The 20,200-nt window shown below is 50.0% G+C and overlaps 7 protein-coding genes across 7 annotated transcripts; 5 read left to right on the top strand and 2 right to left on the bottom strand.

Moving 5' to 3' along the window:
* Window positions 1-7: 7 nt before the first annotated feature.
* Window positions 8-1,713, top strand: N7496_007447 (uncharacterized protein; the record flags this gene model as incomplete). The annotated part of the gene is made up of 4 exons (XM_056700376.1): window positions 8-134; window positions 193-283; window positions 339-562; window positions 617-1,713. Coding segments are annotated over 4 exons (1,539 nt in total), but the record flags the coding sequence as incomplete, so codon positions are not given.
* A 262-nt stretch (window positions 1,714-1,975) lies between these two features.
* Window positions 1,976-3,538, bottom strand: N7496_007446 (uncharacterized protein; the record flags this gene model as incomplete). Its single annotated transcript, XM_056700375.1, has 4 exons — window positions 1,976-2,366; window positions 2,427-2,611; window positions 2,670-3,086; window positions 3,143-3,538. 4 exons carry the CDS (start codon window positions 3,536-3,538, stop codon window positions 1,976-1,978), a joined length of 1,389 nt encoding a protein of 462 aa, XP_056555788.1.
* Window positions 3,539-5,008: 1,470 nt separating this feature from the next.
* Window positions 5,009-6,528, top strand: N7496_007445 (uncharacterized protein; the record flags this gene model as incomplete). The annotated part of the gene is made up of 6 exons (XM_056700374.1): window positions 5,009-5,147; window positions 5,211-5,446; window positions 5,504-5,697; window positions 5,751-6,093; window positions 6,151-6,271; window positions 6,329-6,528. The coding sequence occupies 6 exons, from the start codon at window positions 5,009-5,011 to the stop codon at window positions 6,526-6,528; spliced, it is 1,233 nt and encodes a 410-aa protein (XP_056555787.1).
* A 1,028-nt stretch (window positions 6,529-7,556) lies between these two features.
* Window positions 7,557-7,958, top strand: N7496_007444 (uncharacterized protein; the record flags this gene model as incomplete). Its single annotated transcript, XM_056700373.1, has 1 exon — window positions 7,557-7,958. One exon carries the CDS (start codon window positions 7,557-7,559, stop codon window positions 7,956-7,958), a length of 402 nt encoding a protein of 133 aa, XP_056555786.1.
* Window positions 7,959-8,516: 558 nt separating this feature from the next.
* N7496_007443 (C-terminal helicase domain-containing protein) lies at window positions 8,517-9,428 on the top strand (the record flags this gene model as incomplete). Its single annotated transcript, XM_056700372.1, has 2 exons — window positions 8,517-8,812; window positions 8,888-9,428. The coding sequence occupies 2 exons, from the start codon at window positions 8,517-8,519 to the stop codon at window positions 9,426-9,428; spliced, it is 837 nt and encodes a 278-aa protein (XP_056555785.1).
* A 1,292-nt stretch (window positions 9,429-10,720) lies between these two features.
* Window positions 10,721-11,659, top strand: N7496_007442 (uncharacterized protein; the record flags this gene model as incomplete). Its single annotated transcript, XM_056700371.1, has 3 exons — window positions 10,721-11,082; window positions 11,132-11,422; window positions 11,620-11,659. 3 exons carry the CDS (start codon window positions 10,721-10,723, stop codon window positions 11,657-11,659), a joined length of 693 nt encoding a protein of 230 aa, XP_056555784.1.
* A 2,384-nt stretch (window positions 11,660-14,043) lies between these two features.
* On the bottom strand, window positions 14,044-19,620 carry N7496_007441 (uncharacterized protein; the record flags this gene model as incomplete). Its single annotated transcript, XM_056700370.1, has 2 exons — window positions 14,044-15,211; window positions 15,269-19,620. 2 exons carry the CDS (start codon window positions 19,618-19,620, stop codon window positions 14,044-14,046), a joined length of 5,520 nt encoding a protein of 1,839 aa, XP_056555783.1.
* Between the last annotated feature and the right edge of the window lie 580 nt (window positions 19,621-20,200).

Genomic DNA, 20,200 nt, shown 5'->3' with positions numbered 1-20,200 from the left:
CCCAGTGATCATGGGCCTCTCGAAGATCTTTCGGCGCGATGACCCGGCGGATGGCTATGTCCGAACGGCGGATGAGCGGGCTCTTGTCCGACGTCTGGACACGTTCCTGCTTACCTTTGGGTGCCTTTCACAAGGTACGACTGCATCTTGATTAAAAAGTGAATATACAATAGAAGAACTAATCATTTCCAGTGATCAAATATCTTGACCAGCAGAACATCAATAATGCATATGTCTCTGGCATGAAGGAGGACTTGAACCTCAAGGGAAATGAATTGAATTTGTACGATTTTCTCTGCGATCTGGAGTCGGACCAACAGATTGCTAATGAATACTAGATTTACGACGTACTTCAATGTCGCATATTGTATTATGCTTATCCCCTCCCAAGTTATCCTCACATACATCAGACCAAGCTATTGGCTTCCTGGTCTGGAGATTGTGTGGGGTGTATTGACCGGTCTGATTGCTATGACCACGCACGCGAAACAAGTCTACGTCCTCCGCGTGTTTTTGGGACTCTGCGAAAGCAGCGCGTGGCCTGGAATGATGACCCTATTGAGTAAGTCATTTCCAGAGTCTTGTATTGAAGCTGCAGATTGCTAACGCTCTTAAGTGTACTGGTATACGCCAACAGAGCTTGCGAAGCGCATGGGCTTTTACCATTCCTGCCAGGCTGTGGGCCAGATGATGTCCGGAGCGCTACAGGCTGCAATCTCCGACACGCTCAATGGCCACGGCGGGCTTGCCGGATGGCGATGGCTGTTCGTCATTAATGCAATTATCACCGTGGTGTGGGGATTTGCGGGATTCTTCATGATCCCAGATCTCCCCAACAACCCTAACCCTCGTGCATTCTGGTTCCGCAAGGTCCATGCCGAGCTGTCAATGGAGAGACTTGCTCGTAATGGCCGAGCCGAGCCGAAGAAAATGACATGGGCCGGTGTAAAGCGTACATTCTCGGGCTGGGTGGTGTACTTCATCGCGATTCTCTATATTGCGACCGTATTGGGCACATACGGATACGTCTATTTCTCGCTCTTCCTCAAGTCTCTCAAGAGACCCGATGGAACCCCACGATGGACAGTATCAGAAGTCAACGCGATCCCGATCGGCGGATCAGCCATCAACGTTGTCTTTGTGTGGATCTGGGCATTGTTGTCGGATTTCCTGCAAACTCGATGGACTCTCATCGTGGTCCAGGGAATTATCGGTATCATTCCCTGCATCGTCATGAGTATTTGGACTTCTCATCCGGCCGCAGTTCCACTCTCCGGCGCTTACGCATCATACTTTATATCATTCATCTGTCTCGGTACAGCGCCGCTCATCTTCGCTTGGCTTTCAGACCTCATCCCCCAAGATCCCGAGGCTCGCTCACTCGTTGTAGGTGTTTCCGTAGCTGGATATTACGCCATCTCTGCTTGGTCGCAGGTGCTGGTATGGCCTGCGTCGCAGGCACCATTTTACAAGTATGGCTGGCAATCTGCATTGGCCTTGTTGGTACTTGTGATTATCATGACGTGCGCCCTTCGCTACATTGATGTGAGATATCTTCTACCAAAGCGTGAGGCGTTCCAGGAAACGTTGGAAGGGACAGTCGTTGGGAGAAAAGATAGTGTATCGGGTTTGACGGAGGGTAATGTGGCTCAAGGACCTAGTTCGGACCCTGATCGGAAATCTGTGCACAAGGCTACTGTTGATGAAGTCTGAGATAGATACAATATGAATGAAGATGCTATGTGAATGATTCATTCCTATACAAATTAGATAAAATGACTTAGAGATGTGACAAGAGCCTATTCGAATTACCCAACGAGATCAATATTAAAGAATGTAATAGCACTATTGTATAGTACAAAGCGCGCGGCACACAAGGCCCACGAAGATTAAGTATATGTTCCACCCATAGCACATCCCACATTCCAAGCGTATATTTCTCCTCTCGGCAAACCCAGCCCCATGTATACATACTCTAGTAGTACAGGGGGTTCTCAGGGTCAGTCAGATCAAAGATCACACTGGAGTGGGGCTTAGCACCACCACGGTTCTCGAATTCCTTGCTAAAGTCGATAGTACGATTGAAGCTCAGGCTGCCATCATTGTTGATATCAATGTACAGCGCCTTGAAGTCAGCCGGAGTGTTGATAATACCGATCTCGCCGGTTTGGACAAAGTAGTCGGTGACAACGAGGTGCTTCTGGTCCGGAGTGACCTTAACGTAGTGAGGGCCCACGGTAGGCTGGTCCTCATCGGGGTTGTCAAGACGCTTGACGTCGCTGAGGTCGCTGATGTCGAGGGCGGCAATGTGGTTGGCGGTGGTGAGGGTCAGGTAGAAGAAGCGGCCATCCTGGCTGATGTCGGTGCTGGTGAGAGGGGGGATGGTCAGTTTAGGTCCAACTTGTTCTTGGCAGTATGAGACATACTAGATGGCGACAGTGTCACGGGCCTTGGGGCCAAGATCGTAGAGCAGTTCAACGACACCCTGCTTGCCGTTTGCGTCCTTGCGAAGGGGGTAGATGACCCAGACCTGGCCAAGGTGGACAGCAGTAGCCAGAGCGGCAGCCTCGGGGTGATTGGGGATAAACTTGACGTCTTGGATACCACCGCCCTGTTCTTGTAGTTAGTGACGGACTCTGTAGTTAAATATTATGTCGGTAGATACTCACATCAGGAATCGTCAGAGTGTTGAGGATCTTGCGGCTATCCAGATCCCAGAGACGAAGAGTGTTGGCACGACGAACGCCTGTGGTAGGCTTGAGGATAGAGATAGGCTCCACAAAGTCCGAAGTAAGAATGAACTTGTTCTCCCAGTCAATGCTCAGACCGTGAGGAGAGAACTGCTCTCCGAGAATGTTGAGTGTACCCTCTACATCCTCAGGCCACTCGTGAATGATGTCGAAGTTGGCATCGGTTTCGATCAGACGACCAGGGCTAGTACCCACAGCAGAGCCCATGTAGGTGATGAAGAAACCACCATCGGGCTTAGCACGGACTTCATCAGCAATAGATGAAAGAATAGCACGGTTGCTCTTCAGGAACTTGGGACGGTAAGGGTTGCTGGTATCAAAGTAGAACCCGGTGTCCTGCAACGAATGTTAGACGGAATACCATAAACTCGGGATACACTGGTAATGCTTACCTGTGTCTTCAGAAGCGAAAGCAGACCGCCACCAAACAGGGTCTTTCCGTCAAGAGAAGGTCCCAAGTGATGAGGATCATTACCACTAGATGGGACATCAGTAACCCACAGAAGGGTTCCGAAAGTATCATCATCCAAGCTGTAGGTGGCAAGGAAGTCCTTGTGGAACTTGTCACCCGAGCCAGTCCAGAAGTAACCAATCTTCTTGGGCTTGATATCACTCGGAGTGAAAGGGGGGCTCTCCAGCGGGGGAGTGGGAACTTGCAAGATTGGAAGAGGAGGGGCATTGGTAGTCAACGGCTCTGTGACTCCGGGAATAGAAGGAATGAGTGGAGGCAGAGACAGACACTCCGCAAGGGAGATCAGGCATGCTGCAGATGCAAGCGCGTACTTCATCTTGAATCTGTTTGGCTAATTTTAGGCGAATAGAAATGAAGGAAAGTGCCTCAGATGTGCGTTGTTGTGAGCAGATTTGAGGGAGATACTGGAGATTATATAGACACTCGCTTCGCTCTTCAATTCCAGATATCATTCCACTTTCCTTTTCAATTTCTTGTCAGCTTCAGAACTATTGAAGCCCAAGCACGCAATACTCAGCCATCTTGTGTATGAAGGGTTTCGATGAATATCAAATACTTTCAAGGCGAACTTGATCTGCGAAATGGCGAATGATCTAGTCCATCAGGAATACGATGGGCAGATGATACTATTCAGATGGCAGATCAAAACTACCTTCACGCTATCACCCTAGTTTATGCAGGGCCAAGGCCTAGCTAATGCCGATGCTATGTCGTGATCGGAGACAAGGCCATGTTCCTGGAGGAGGAGCGGGACATTCCTGCAGGGATCAGAACCCCGGGAAATGAGTAGTAGTTCGTCTGATGCTCCCCGATGGTTCGTATCTCCTGTCTTGTACATACCAAGTATTTGAAGAACCATAAGACCAAGTTTAATCGCTTGATTAGGCCTGATGATAATTGAATGATTCCCGTTATATCCGAACAAACGTCTTTGACCTTGACTAACCTCTCGGACAAGCTGGGACGATTCCGGTGAACGCCTATATTGAACACCAAGTGTATACGACCCAGCCATTGGCATTCGGCTTTCATCGAGGGTTCTCGGGATTTGGCCCAAGAAACTATCGAAATCCCAAAATCGAGATCAAGGGTCAAAGCAAAGCTTAGTTCTGACGCCTCGTTAACTATGCCGTGAGGATGGGATGAGGATCCGCGAACGCCAAGAGGAAGATGATATCTTCCGACCAGTCAGTTAAACAACGGATGGTGTGATCAAATATAGGCCGAATTTGTCTTCCGCCACTGAAAACTAATGTAAACTTAGGGCTGGGAAAGGGTCTCTGTCAGGGCCCTGATCGGCGCTGATATTTCCCCATGGGGCCCATCAGCACGACCGACGCCTCGTCGATTTCGCCAGTATGCCAAGGATGTTGCTATACATACAGCCACGCTAATTTACCCCCCTAATCCCACAAGACAGAGAACAGGTTCTTACATCCTTGGCTACTGATCCAGGGTCTGGCTTTTTGCAGGCTATCGCGCGGGATGTTGAAATTACTGATTGTCCCTGAATCTCACCACCTTTTGCTAAGGTCGAAGTATCTACACTAGGACACGAGATGTTTAGACTTTCCTCGCTCGAGGCGATCGTAGTATATCGCAATATTTATTGATTCTGTTGTGATTGGCATTTTCCTGTCCTGAAGGCGCCACCAATTCGAAGAATGATGATGTAGATTGTTGGAATGTGTATATAAAAGACCCTCGTCAAGGGAAACCAGTATAATCAGCCAAGACCATACCAGGCCGATTGCCATCACTTCAATCTTTTCAATTATCCTGAGCAATGCGTTTCCATAGTCTCGCAGTTGTTGGCCTTCTGTCAGGCTCTGCGCTTGCAGTTCCCAGAGTCAGTAAACGATCTGATCCGGCGAATAGCGGGCAGCCTATCAACAACGAGAATGGCAGGGGCGCTCCTTTGCTAGGTAAGATGCATGCTTTCTTCCAACACTTGCAGCTTTTTTGCTTATCAAAAAATTCTTCGATAGGTGGAACGAACAAGGCAGTGGATCTCCAGAATCCAGATCAACTTCGCACTCCGACCACCGACAACGGCTTCGTCCCTAATGTCAAGTGGAGTTTCTCCCAGTCGCAGACCAGGCTGTTCCCTGGTGGTTGGTCTCGTGAGCAGGTCATTCAGGACCTACCACAGAGCCATGACATTGCTGGTGCTCAGCAGCATTTGAAGAAGGGAGCCACCCGTGAGCTGCACTGGCACCGAGTGGTATGATCGTTTCTTTGAAAGTAGCCTGCAAATCCTCTTACTTACAATGGCTGGCAGGCTGAATGGGGCTTTGTGTACAACGGATCTCTCCTTCTCACCGGCGTTGATGAAAACGGAGGTTTCACCACTGAGGTGCTGGAAACTGGTGATATCTGGTACTTCCCCAAGGGTGTTGCCCACAATGTCCAGGGTCTGGATGATGAGAACGAGTACCTGCTTGCCTTTGATGATGGTGACTTTGAGAAGATCGGGTAAGTAAAACTTCTGCAGAACCTAGTATTGCTCTATGCTAACTGGATATCAGGACGACTTTCATGGTCGATGATTGGATTGCCCACACTCCCAAGGAGATCCTGGCCAAAAACTTTGGTGTTAATGCTTCTGTCTTTGACAACGTCCCTGCTAAGTTCCCATACATCTTGAACGGCACTGTCAGCTCGGATCTTGCCAAGGCACCCGAGGGTACTCTGAAGGGCAACAGCTCCTATGTCTACCATACATACAAGCATCCCTCCGAGCCTGTTCCCGGCCACGGTGGAACTTTCCGCAAGATTGACTCTACAAACTTCCCGATCTCCAAGACCATCGCAGCTGCCATCGTCGAGCTTGAGCCCAAGGGTCTGCGTGAGCTGCACTGGCACCCTAATGTAAGCTAGGCCCTGCTTGATTAACCTTGAATTGACACTGACTGGGCATGTATTTAGGCCGAGGAATGGCTTTACTTCCACCAGGGTAATGCCCGTGCAACTGTCTTCCTTGGAGACTCCAAGGCTCGCACTTTCGATTTCACTGCTGGAGATACTGCTGTCTTCCCTGATAACAGTGGTGAGTACCCGAATTATTATTTCGACTAGAAGACCAAGAGCTAAAGTTTTACATCAGGCCACTACATCGAAAACACCTCTGAGACTGAGAAGCTCATTTGGGTTGAATTGTATAAGAGTGACCGTGTCGCCGATATTTCGCTTGCTCAGTGGCTCGCTCTGACCCCGGCTGATACTGTTGCGAATGTTCTGAAGGTTGACATTGAAGTCATTCACCAGATCAAGAAGCAGAAGCAGATCCTGCTTCCGGGTAAATGAGTCTGAGAATTGCCTGGAGGTTAACTTTGAACCCAATGAGGGAACACATTTTACCGTGCCTAGACCAGGTAAATCACATTCGCTGAACTATTTAATTTTCTATTATATTCACTTAATTCAATTAATTTTATGTTCTTATTCGATGCCTAAAGTCAGTCAAACATATGCCTATTCCTCAAAGGAGGCTGAGCTCAGCTTATGTGCACTGGAAAGGAAAACTCCTTAGCCTGTCTAACACTGATAAGTGGCAATTCTCGTAAACCATAGTGAACAGTGTTGTTTAATAGAAAGTCTACAAGTTCAACTTTCCAAGGGGGGCCTGACAGCGCTGCACTGCATGACGTAGTATGTAACATCTTGACTGCGCCTCTCCAAAAGGTGGTTTGTACCGCTGCGCCCGTGGGCCCTCGTATTTTCCTGTCATCAATATCCATCGGGCAATCCAATCAGATCCAAATGCCGAGAGTTCTTGAGCTCAGCTGAGTTTTTCTTCAGCCATGGATATTATGAGGCAGCATCATATTACTTCCAAGTGTCGGGCTTAAATATCGCTTCAATCCCTCGTCGTCTTCCAGCAAACTGCAGAAACTAAACAACTCACCTATAGTACTGAAAAGATGGATCAACCAGTTCAGATCCTCTCCTACAATCGAGTCAAATCAAACAGCACTTTCACTATTTCTGTCCAACATGGGGATGGCACCACAGTCCCCCTCTACGAAGTTCTGGCGTCAAATCTAGATCCAAACCTCACGATCTCTCGTCTGCAATCTGTATATCCTCCTCCACAACAGATATTTCCTCCAGCTCCGAACCAAAATAACTATGCATACGCACCACCTGTACAACCAAACCCGTACCCATACCAACAACAGCAACAACATCAATATCAACCTGCCTACCCTCCATATCAACCCCAACAATACCAACCCCAACCACCACTACAACCACAACAATATCACCCATACCAAATGCCAACCCCCCCTCAACAAACCAGAATCCCAATCGGCACCATAACTCTTTCCTCAATGTCATCCAAAATAACCTTCTCAATCCACAACCAAACGGACCTCAAATTGAAACGCCCAGACCTATTCTCCAGCTCTCACCAATTCACCCACCCCCGCTATGGCACTCTCTCCTGGAAAGAAAGCGATCTCCACGAGAAAAAGTACAAGCTTTTGGACTCGAATAAGAACGTACTAGCTCGTTTCGACAAGTACAAGCCAGCAGACCAGAAGACCAAATCGTCCTTTTGGGGATCTTCATCCAAAAACGGGAAGGGCTGGGCTTTTTCGATCTTTGTGAATGCTGATCCGGAATTCTTGGACTGGATTATGGTTACGGGGCTAGGGGTAGTTGAGTATCGGGTTGCAAGTGATCGGGCGTGGGGGGAGGCGCTTGTTGAGGGGGTGGGTGCAGCGGCTTGATAGGGTACTTGATAAGGTCTTTTGTTGTGAATATAGATTTGAAAGGAGTAAATGGGGAGTAAAGGGATGGGAGACATTAAGCGATTTTATAGTGCGGCATACAGCTACGGGGGGAGGGGAGCTTATATTTGGTGTACAATAGAATGACAATTCAGGTAGACGACTTACACTATTTCAATTGTCGTGAGACTACCTACTCTGCGAGAAGAAAGAATCAATATTTTTCAACTTTCGGCCCCAAAACTGCTTTACTATGGGGCTAACCACCTTTCAGTCGCGACGTGGAGGGTAGGGTGAGGCCCTATTTGTCTCGCCCGCGAAGGATCCACCACAGGTAGACTCTGGGTTGCACGACGAACGGCGCTTCCTATCTAGATGGTTATGTTTGAATGATGAATGGATAGCCATAGGTATGCTCTAGACCGTTTTAGTCAACATCTACGACTGCATGCTCCCAAGGTTCTCCTTGACCCGGTGCCTACTTCCGTTTTGTTTTCTATTGGGCTCCTGATACACCGTCCGACCGACCTGCCCCGCATCTCTTTGCTATTGATCGCCATGTTGAGGCAGGGCATCCGACGCTGCTCCATTCTGGCAGATAGTGGTGCCATGTCTAGTCTAGCGCTTCATCACAGTCGCCCCGCATCGCTCTATCGCCGCAGCCTTCCTCTGGCATTGGGAAGTGTGGCCTTACTGCCTCGCGCGTACTGCAGCGAAGCCAGTGCTGAGACTGAAAGCCGCACACAAGAGAATGTCCCCCAATACATTGTGCACCTTGCCTCCTGTGCAAACGTCTTCCCATCCATGTACGAACTCCTCGACCAGGAGCACGAACGATTCCAAAAGGGAACAAGGTGATTCCTCAAGGCTATGGCCTACTTCAACACCTCTGCCATGGTGCAGCTTGCATGAGAAATTTCCCATCAAAGGACGATGCTGGGTTCTAGCAGGTTGCCAGCATTTGGCACCCACTCGAGGTTGACGCATGCTTCGCGAACCAGGACCGCGGACCGTTTCCGATCGACCAAGGAGGGTGTTCTCTTCTCTTCCGATGTCACTGCCCGCGGCATGGATTTCCCTGATATCACCCACGTTATACAAGTAGACCTTCCTCGGGATCGCGAGTCTTATATCCACCGTCTCGGTCGCACCGCTAGACAAGACAGGGTGGGCGAAGGGTGGCTGCTTGTACCGCCGACCTCCATACGTCCCACACAGCAACTGCTCGACGGTCTACCTTTGCAGCCAAACTGTTCGCTAGCTAGCGCGGCTATCGACATCCACGGGGCTACCACGCTGCCCCATTATCACCAGGAACTCGCAGAAATCACGAGGTCGTGCCCGGACACGTTCGATCGTGCGTATATATCGCTCTTCAACCAGGCCTCTGTGGATAAAGAAGGGCTCGCTAGGGACCTTAACGCCTGGGCCGTCGAGGGGTGCGGTGTCGCGCAACCACCGCGAGTATAGACTTCGTGGGTTAGGAAAAAGGGACTTTTGCACGCTATTTTTAATATATGATCCTCAGCCGACAGATTCGAGTCGGACCCGAGGCGTAGAACTTGGTGGGGGCTGGGGCTTAATAGGGACGGTAAATTCAAGTCGACTGCCAAACGAGGATTCCGTCGACATCACACTCAATCAAGGCCCTAATGTTTCCTGAGTACTAGCGTCGCAGTTATCGAAGAAGTTTCATGAACCTTATTTGGTGCCTCAGCCTAAGAAGCCTTACCTCTCTCCGTGCTTTGCTCTCTATCTAAAGATCGCTAATATAATGGCCCTAAAGAGTCGTCCGCAAAACTTACTCGCTTGGCTATTTGTAACGCTCTCACGCCAGGTTATAGCCTCAAGACCAGAGCAATTCTGTAACCCGGTAAAAGAACTCTCGGTCACTTCTAGTGCCTTATTATCAAGGCGAAAACTATTCGCGGATGATTACCTGAAATAATAATGGTAGGAATGAAAGACTTCTGGGTCCTCGTGGGCTAGCGACCTAGTTCGTGCATAGACAGAGGACGAATCAATAGCTCCACGGTTGTAGGATTAATAAGATTAGGTAGTAGGTTTTAATTTAACATTTAAATTTTAGGTTATATTTCGGTTCCAGTGCTATAATTAGTTAGTTAAGTCAAATCAATTTCAATCGTCACTCAGGGGGAAATCGCTTTCCATAGGGTATGTAAGAATCGTAAAGATTATATGGTAGATTATATAGTGGATTGTGTAGGACAAAGAATAGCAGAAATCGAGATTCTGCCGGTTTGAAATTTGCCAAGGAAGGGTTTTAGGGGTTTTAAGGAAGTTGCCCTTGTAGTCCGCCGTAGTAAACCCCAGTATTACTCTTCTCTCTACGGGGTCACTAGCTTGATATGAGATCAGGGACTCGAGAGTAGGCTTAGCGCTCGTGCGCGAGCCTAACCGAGGGTATTCTCAAAGTCTTACAGGTTGGGTCTCATGTGCACGGAAGGCGGCTGTTCTTGGCATGCTTTAGCGTCTTACTTTTCATCAAAGACCGTAAGCATATGTCCCTGAGAAGACTCATAAATAGCAACTCTTGCTGCCTGTAGCTCATAGCTTCTGGAGTAGACCGTCCTAGTTATTAGTGCCTGCGTACTCCCGCTCATCAGTGACCCACCCAGCATCACTTCATCTACTTATATCAGACAGTCGCTTCGCATCGATGGTCCATATCAGTGTCTCCAAGAGTTAATTCGATTACCCCCCTTTCCGAAGGATTCAACCGCTCCGGTTATACATCCACGATGTCTTCAACTTTCCGCAGCTCGTCAACGACGAGCTCACCAACAATATCGGCAATGACAACGCCATTTGTACAGCCGACTTCCTGTGCATCATTATGGAAGATGGAAACAACTCTGATAACCACGAACGGCACAAGAAGCCCCTTGACAATTCTGATGTCGAATACGGCCGATCCCAAGTTTTCATCTTGTCAACCGGATGGGTGGAATCTCAACGCCTCAAAGCCGTTCACGTTCAGTCCGGCTGTCTGTCCGAGTGACTGGGTCTACTGCGATTTGCAGCAGACTGTTTCACATATTCCTATTACCGAGTACCACACATATTTGACGACAACGTTTTCAATGGCATACTGCTGCGCAAGGTGAGTTTGCGTTGCCTTGTGAACATGCTTGGTTACTGATTTGGGATAGCGGCTACAATCTTTGGACTGGTAGTTACTCCCTCCCAGGATTGTACAATGGATGCTATCGGACTTTCAACGAGAGTAACCCCACTACAATCACGCCCACGGTGGCAAACTGGACAACCAGCGGAAGCTTACCGGTATTCACAAGCGGAATCATCGCACATCAACCGTACACAGTTAGTTGGGCTTTGTCGGATACTTATACGATGACTCCTTCGCTTCCACTGTTGACACATAGCATGCTCGTTCCTACATGGAAGCCCGGCGAGAAGATACCAGCTGGGAAGTATGATAGGTATGGCAGTGACAGTATAGAACCGTCAGATGGGGCAAGTTACCGAGGATTATTCTATTTTCTTGTCATTGGGCTTCCTCTCATTGGAGTGACGTTGATATCATGTTGTGTTTGGTGTGGATTCCGTGCCCGAGATAAAACGTGGAGAAAGAGGATGCAGAAGCAGGAACTTGAACTTACGGCTAAATTTACGAAAGAGAGTGCAAAGGCTCGCGGGGAGACTACGGAAGCTACTGAAAATGACGGAAGCGTTGGTAATTAACGATGGTACCCTTCGATTGACCACGTATATATGCCACCTTGATGATACATACAAGTCTGGCATATTTACATGATACTCGATAAATTCATCTAATGCCAGTGAACTACTTATTTACGGAGGGAAGGGGAGCAACATATGAGCAGACTCAAAAGTGGACTCAAAATAATTGGATGGTAGAGGGGATGGTAGAGGGATGGTAGATTAAATTATCTCTGCGCCGCGCCAGCAGGAGATCCGGGAGCCGCAGGGCCCTAGTAGTCAGCTACTCGTGTGACAGGAAAATACTAGGCAATATCGTGACAAGACAGGAATCCTGTACAATACTGACCTTCTGTTAGCTACAAGTATCGTTGCGATATGGCCTAGTAAAGGGTCCGGTCTGAAGAGGAAGCACATCGTACAATTTTGACGGTGACAAAAATAACTAATCTATATAGTATTTTCAAGCAGATCCAAGAGATCCTAGAGACAACATCGCCCAAATAAAAGACCAACTCTGAGCTCGCCCTTGCGCCGGTTGATAATCTCCTTCTTTTGTTTAGTTTTTGTGCACAGCCTCATCTCTCGTATTATTATTTTCCTTCATAAAGCCAAGGTAATAATATGGCTGCCGAATGTCATATGTATCAATCATTTTGGACTATCACTTGTGAGAAAAGCTCTCGTGGGGGGATCGGGTCGTGGTACTGACATTCGTATGGCCTACGTCGGCGCAGTCCATCAGGGATAGGGGTATATTCAAGGTGGTTAATAGGTATTGATTCATCCTAGAGTATCTCAGAATTAGCATTTATCTTGATCCTAGTAATCAATACTCACGGCTGGACTTGCTTCCAGGTTCTCTGGGATTGACTGGAGTCCCTGTCTCCTTCGGAATATCAGCCCGGCGGCCACGCCCAAGACAAGGGCGCCGTACAAGAGCAAGGACATATCTGGCTAACGAGATAGTAGAGAGAGGTTGAAAAGATTTCCTTTTCCATCTTGCACTCTCGAGGGGCTCGCGATTTATGTGGGAGGCAGAAGGTTCGCAGAACAGGAGGACATGAACAGGGATCTTTTTAGCAGGGAAGATGACAGATCATCATCCAAGTTTAAGATATAAAAAAATATAATACAAAAGAAACACAAACACAATTATTCTCTGAAAGGGGCTTTAGAGATAGTGGGGCAGGTTAATCCCGACTTATGGAGGGGAGGGGCATGCTAACTGTGCCCGACTAACAGAATAGATACACTTAACAGACGGATAGGGCCGAGATCATCCACTTCAAGTCGATTCCACATTACTTCACTTCACTTCACTTCACTTCACTTCACTTTACTTCACTTCACTTTACTTCACTTCACTTTACTTCACTTGACTTCATCAAACTCGGGTTCAAAGCACCTATCTCGCCGAGAATCCTTACCAGAACAGGTCTAGCGATAGCATCCAAAGACCCGGCTCTTGCCTATTATAATCCCTTCCAGCCCAGATCCCCGGCAAATGGAAATCCTCCTAGACGGGGCGAAACACGCTTATGCAGTCTCATGCATCAACTATGGTTCCCCGAGCAATAGGAACTCTGGAAACGATGACCCAAGACCGTGCTGACGGGTTGCGTAGAAAGAGTCAAAGGGGCCTCAGAATCCAACTCGTTGGGTCGGGGCCGCCGGGCCGATCCCTTACCAGACTGTCGGGTCATCCTAAAGGCAAGTTCGTGGCCTAGACTAGCCTACATTCCATCCATTCCATCCGCTCCATGCTGTCCTGTCTGTCCTGTCCATTGACTCCCCTTCTAACCAATTAAATCGTCACTTCCTGCAACTGAATGAGGCTCTTTCCCTTTTCACTCCTACCCGCAGCCCGGTAATTGTACCCAAGACCCTAGCCACGGATCAGGGGGAAGGCTTGAGCACCAGTTCTTCTGTATCATCATTGGTAGTCCCAACACGGTGTGAATTTTACTTTCTTCCATCGATAGTCAAGACTTAAACCTTCCTGAGTACAATACGTACTCGGAGGGGTGATCATCATGCAGATAGATTCCTCCATCGAGCCCTCCGGGACTTTTCTCCGTCATTACGGTCAAAACTCGGAGCCGTAGGGAAGGGAAAAAAAAATTCTAAATTCAAAAATGATAAGACGCTGTCGCTAGTATTCAGGGCTCGCAAGGGAGCGTTCAAAAAATCAAACTCCAATAATGCGATCATGCATGTTGTGTGGGAAGACACCAAACACCAAAATGCGACCACGTCCGACCCAATCCAACCCCCCAAAAAAGAGAGATACACCATTCCCCCCACTGACAACCATGTTCAAAACAAATCCAGCCCCCGCTTTCCCTATACCATGATATGCAAGTCTAGTCCAAGCCGTTTAGTCCTTATTTGTGATCGCCTTTCGGCGAAGAACGCCCAGTTCCTCCAATTTCGCCCAGGCTTGACCCATGTCTGGGTTATTTTCGCCCAATGATGGCCGCAGCTCCAATCCATCAAGATTGTGCAATGATCCGCTGGTTCCGGCATAAAGAAGCAGTTCCTGTACGCTGCGTCGCATGCGAGTGGCACGATCTAGACGAAGGAGGTACTTTTCGTCCGCCCGTGCATCTGCAGGTGGAAGAGTGAAGGGATCATTGACTTCCACATCACGATCGGGTTTAGAGCCGTCATCCCAGGTTACTGCATGACCAACATGATCGGTGTGGTCGAGATCAGCGAGAGCGTCAGAAAGGTCCCGGCGATTATCTCCTCGCGAGATGACTGCGTTGGCTTGATCCTTCAATTTCTTGCGGTCTGCATTCGATCCATTGCCGGTGAGAGCCGGGGGATAAAATCCAATCGTAAGAGGATTGCCCCGCATATCAAGCTTGCGAAGCGAACAAGGGTTACCTTTGCTCGTTCTTCCGAGACGACTCAAGATTTGACAAACACGTCGCATTCTGGCGAGTCGGTTTCCCGCAACGGTCAGCCTGGACAAGCAGTTCATGCCTACCAAGGGCTCTAGTTCCGTGACCGAGTTGAAATTCATGTTCAGCACCTTGAGATTGGGGAAGCGCGAGGAAAATTCGGCGGGAAGAGCGTTCAGTGCGCAAGCAGCGATGTCGAGAAGTTGAAGTCGTAAGAGAGGGGTGGACGGGGTGATAGACCCACGAGAAAGCTTGTTGGACGAAAGGAACACTTTCCGGATGTCCTTCACCAGGCCCAGATCGATATTCAGAGCAAAGTCGGGATCGTCCCGAGTGACAGGCGTCTGCTCACGGATTGAGAGAACCTCTAGATTGTGACAATGTTCCAGGCCCGCAATTGTAGTCAGGCAATTTTGGTCGAGGTAGAGTAGGTTCATGGATGAGAAATTTTGCACATCGAGCGCGTCTAATCGGTTTCCCGACAACTTGAGGGCACGAAGGCTGATAAGAGAAGTCGGAGACTCGAATCGAGTGAGTTGATTGGCGCTAAGATCCAATGTCGCAAGGGATGGCAACCACTCAACATTGCGGACAGATGTCAAGCAGTTGTGACTCAAGTCGAGATCTCGAAGTCGTGTCCTACAGTTGAATCCTATTAGTATTCACGTCCAGAATGCAGGTACTTATTTGACTCACAGCTCAGTCCCTTCAAAGTCCACAGTTGTCATTGAGTTGTTGCTTAGTTTCAAGCTCAACAGCCCATTCAACTCCAGAATACCGTCGATGTTGCGAATTTGATTGTCATTTGCCTTCAATTCTCTGAGGTGGATGAGACTGGAGAAGCCATCCAGTGTCTCAATTTCGTTTCCAGAGATGTCCAGGTATTGCAGATTGGTCAAGTGGCTCCATGGAGTGAGGTTGGAGAGGCAGTTCCTGGGGATTTTGAGAGTTCGAAGGGTTGAGGGAACGCCACTCAATTGGCCAATGTCGTTGTCGGAAACATCAAGGTCCTCAAGACGAGGACAAAAGTGATTCAGTTTGTGCAAGGTGATCAGGCCTTTCTGTCGCAGCACCAGGCGACGAACATGTTCCCAATATGGCTCATAGGGCTCCACATCTGTGATATGCTTGATCAAGTCTTCTGTTGCGAGTGCAAACGTTCCATGAACTTGTCTGAGAGAGGTCGGGTTCGTCCTCTGGGCTACATAGCTCATCTCAAGATTCAAAGGACGATCCGGTTGATTAACAGAGAAATCTGGCAGCGGGCTGAGGTGGAAGCTGTAGCTATTTTCCTGTTCGGGGGATAGGAGAGGCACTAGCGATTGCTCGCCGGCATTTACCCCAACCGCATCTTTGGCACCTGGTGAATCACTCAACCGAACAAGACTGAGATCGTCTCCCACGTCCTCGTTGCGCTCGTCGATCCTAGAAACGGGTCGTCGGACAAATGGTTGCCCTGCAACTGAGGTTTCTCGCGGTCTCGGGGGCACCGAAGATCGTGCAGAGCCACCTTTTTGATCGCCTGAAGTTTCATCCTTTGAATCGCCCTGCTGAGCGCTGGCTTCTGACTCGTTCGTATCATCTCGATACGCGACATGTGAAACGAGAGGAGACGAGAAGGAGATCGTCGCAACACGAGACTTCTTCTGCTGTTGTCCAGGGGTAGTTCCAGTGGCACCTCGTATAGAGGACTTGCCTGGGAGGCGATTCTTTTCAGGCGATTCTTCCGTCCCCCATGAAGTGGCTCGGGTCCCTGAATTAGGCACACTCGATGTGAAGGGTGTATTCCGAGACTGCACAGAGCTTGCATTGACGGATCCATCACCAGTTTGAGGTCGCTGATCAGATTTTGCGGGGGACGCGTTCGCACTTGGCGGTTGACGCTGGCTTTCGGTATGATCTCCAGCCTGACTCTTCGCGGGAGAACTAAGACCATGCACTCGCATCATTTCCTGAAGTTCATCCACACTCAAGTCGGGAATATCCTGGAAAGGGTCTTCAGGGTCGTCTGGGTGAACAGTCTTGGGTTCCGGCGGTTCTGCATCGTCCTTTACCCACTGATGCTTGGATCGATCATAAACAAATCCGTTGACCTGCTCTGGAATCAAATGAGACACGAGGTCCGACGACAGCATGCCCTTTGCTTGAGAGTTCTGCGAAGATCCCGTCGGGACTGAGCGAACGCTGAAACCAGACATTTGCGTGTTGATCGTCATCAGATCGTGAGCAATATCCTCTGCAATGTCATACGTCGACCCGCTAGTCTTTCGCTTCCTCTGCTCGGGTGCCAGTCCTTGGGATGGCTGGTAGTCCGGCTTGAGTTGATCATCAACTTTCAATGACATTACGGACTCGTTCGCGCCAAATTCCAGATCTTCTCTCTCTTGATATTTTTTCAAGTAGTTGAGGATCTGGGGGTTCAGTTCTTTCGGCTCACGCTGTTTCCGCAAATCAGTCCCGTCCCGGCTTGGAGGCCGAGAGAAGGCCTCTCGCGTGGATTCGTCTTCGTAACTCAGATCCCCTTCTTCGCTGTCCGGGTCAGATTCCTGCACACTCGTCAATCCCGCTGCTGGTCGACCTTTGGAACGGATCAAGTCCATAATCTTCGTGGCCTCGTTGAGGTAATCTTGAGTCGTGATAGACCCCTTTCGGGACGACTCGCTCGTGCCAGTTATCTTCACGAGAGGAATGTCACCCTCGAGAGAAAATGAATCCGAATAATCAATCTCATCGAAGTTCGTCTCCGAGTACTCTCCACTCGGTGCAATCTTTGATTCGTGAGAAGATCGAATTTGACTTGGGGTAGGCGTTCTCGGACGTTGCATAGAGTGCGCGACACCCGGAGGCGCCAGGTAATCCCCATTCTCAAATTGCATACCATGCTGCAACAAGCTTCTCTGCAGCAACGACATGCTCTCCCCGAATTTTGATGGTGAGTCGCCCGTGGTTTGCGGGTTTTCAGGCTCGGCACTGTCATCTCGTAATATTGTTCGACGGCGTTTGGAGCGTGGATCCGCGCGCGATGCTTTGGGTACTCTTTTTATCTCGGGGAATCCGATGTTCTCTTTCCCACCGGGCTGAGATGATCCTGTAAAGTTCCTGTGGTGATCGAAATAGCTCTGTCTTGTCCAAGCCGATGGTTTTCGAGTGAAACCAGAGCTAGCAGACCTCGCATAACGGAAAGAATCAAGCTTCTGAGATGGCCGTCGCAGATATTGCTGTCGACCAGACGATCGCTTCCGTGAAGCAGGCCGAGATCCAAATCCCTGAACTTCGTCATAAACCAACTTGTTCTCGTAAGGGCTAGCGTCCGAGAAGTCAAACTTGTCGAGTTCTCCGTCTCCGAATCGACTTATCCGAGGGCGATTGGCATTTCGCGATGCTAGCCGTTCGTTGAGTCTCGATGAGATTTCGCTTAAGGGTTCATGCCGGGCATTGAGGAAGCTACGGCTTTCGCCTTTACGACGGGCTTCCTCCGAGGGTGAGGGAGGCTCGTCCCCGTCTGAACCGTCGCCAAAGGTTTCTTCAAACTGGCTCATGCGTCGCAAAAGGCGATTGTTTGTGAAAGTGTCGTGCTCGCCAAATAATTTCAGCGGACTGCCCGAGGACGGCATGGTTCCCTCCTTCGATGCAGCATCCCCGGAAGTTGAAGGGCGAACGTGAGAGGAAGAAGGGCGAGGTAAAGCGGGAGAACCGTTGGTCTGGGAACGGCTGAAGAGGGGAGAGCTGCGGATTTTGGTGTTTGCAAGGGATGCAGGCAGTTTGCGGTGGGAAGGGAAGGGAGAAGGAGAGAATCGATGGTGGAAACCACGACTGGCGCCGCGGCGGCTAAAGTCGACCGTGCCCATCGACAGGTCCTGCGGCAAGGAGTGACTCGTCACATCCAGCAGGCTGTCATCTCGCGGTGAGCCGTCGAATCGAGGTTCGCTGTGGTTGGAAAACAGGAAGCTGTCACTAGCCGGTGAATCGGGCCGGCTGTGGGGATCAATTGACAAACTCTCAAGTTTGTTGGTGACCTGCTTCAACGCAGACTTGATCACCTCGGACGGGGCTCCGCCTTCAAGGGTATTGGGCCCAGTGAAAGTGATCGGTGTTATGCCCTCATTGCGAAGATCCTCAAGTCCGCTAGCAGTGCGCATTCCCGTGTCTTCTGCTTGTGATTGCCCCTCCTGAGTCAAGTCCGTATCAAATGGTGGTCTCCCCGCCCAGGGCGTTCGGTTGACTGTGCCCATGGGCGATTCCATTCCAGTGCCTGAAAATTCAGCATCGAACGGTTCTGGCGAGCTCTTGCTCTCCCCTTGTTCCTCCGTCGTGCTCCCGCGCCGAGAAGTCGCGTCGGTGAACTCCCACAAGTGATCGTCCTGTCTCGTAAACGGGATGGAATCTTGCTGACCGGCCCCCGACCCAGGCGTTGGTGGCTTGAAGACACTCTCGAGGCCCATTGGCGCAAACAAGTCGCGTTGTTCGCCTGCCGAAATCTCCCCGCGCACCAGGCGCTTCCGCCATTCTGGTGTCGCTCCTCCTTCATCTCGAGCCTTCTTTGGTTTAATTTGTACAGTATCCGTACTCTGGTAGCCCGATTGGGTACCAGATTGACTAGAAACATTCGACACCGATCGGAGTGGAGAGCGCGTGTCCATGTTTACCGGTTGTTTGCCAGCCGCACCCGCGCTGGGTCTCGGGCTGCGCTTCGGAGTCGGCTTCGGGGACGGCTTCGGAGAGGGTTTTGGGGTAGTTGTTCTGGATCTTGCGGGTGTCGTAGAGGTCGGCTTCAAGGGCGTCCTCGGTTTGGGGGTTCGGGGTGTCTTGGGAGTCGGAGGTTCTCTCCTAATGAAATGGCATGGTCGGGTCACCTTTTTCGAGTTATCAGCCGGGGATGACTGTTGTGCCACGGATCGGCGGGCAGCCACTGGAATGCGACTGGGGGAATCCTGCGCACGCCGGGGCGAGGATGCGAGGAGGTTCTTGGACGGTCCAGGCGTCGTAGGAGTCGCAGGTGCCGATGGCCAGTCGTCGGACAGGCTGTCGAGCCATGGTTCGTTGCCCATTTTCTCGTGTCGTTTGGGATTGTTTTTTTGTTATGATGCGGCCCCGAAGGCGCGCGTCTCACTGGGCGGCTCACGCTCCGTAGAGACGCTCCGAGGAGAAGAGCGAATGGACTTGGGAGTAAAGTACTTCCGATTAGTCCAACATGGAGACATTGAATGCAGGTGGTTTTGAGGGTTAAAGAGGTTCGGTGGATAGTCGAGTGCGGAGAGGTGTTGGTCCGGGCAGTTCAGCTCCACCGGAGCTCCCTTGTTTATTATTTTGGTCGCCCGGTTTCTTATGTGATGCGCCCTCGACTGCCCGCCACTCGTCTGTGGGTTAATGCAGCAGGACTATAATTTAACCTCGGGGTCGCTTAGCAACTTGACGGTATCCTATTGTTTTGATCAGGCCCATCTTCAACAAAGTCCCCTCCACTAGTCATCAATGTCTTTGGCCCCAGGGCCAAACATCCACAGTCTGATTGGTGCCCCAGCCGCAGCCCGATGCGTTGGCCAGGTCCACAACAACCCGATCGCACTAAATGTCCTGACCGATATTTCTCTCAAACAAGATATCGGAGAAGTGTTGGGGCTATCGTGT

Source organism: Penicillium cataractarum (genome assembly GCF_028827025.1).
Source record: "Penicillium cataractarum strain IBT 29864 chromosome Unknown utg000005l, whole genome shotgun sequence".
In the NCBI taxonomy this organism is placed as follows: domain Eukaryota; kingdom Fungi; phylum Ascomycota; class Eurotiomycetes; order Eurotiales; family Aspergillaceae; genus Penicillium; species Penicillium cataractarum.
Note: the sequence above shows the minus strand (reverse complement) of the source record. Positions and strands in the feature narration are given on the sequence as shown.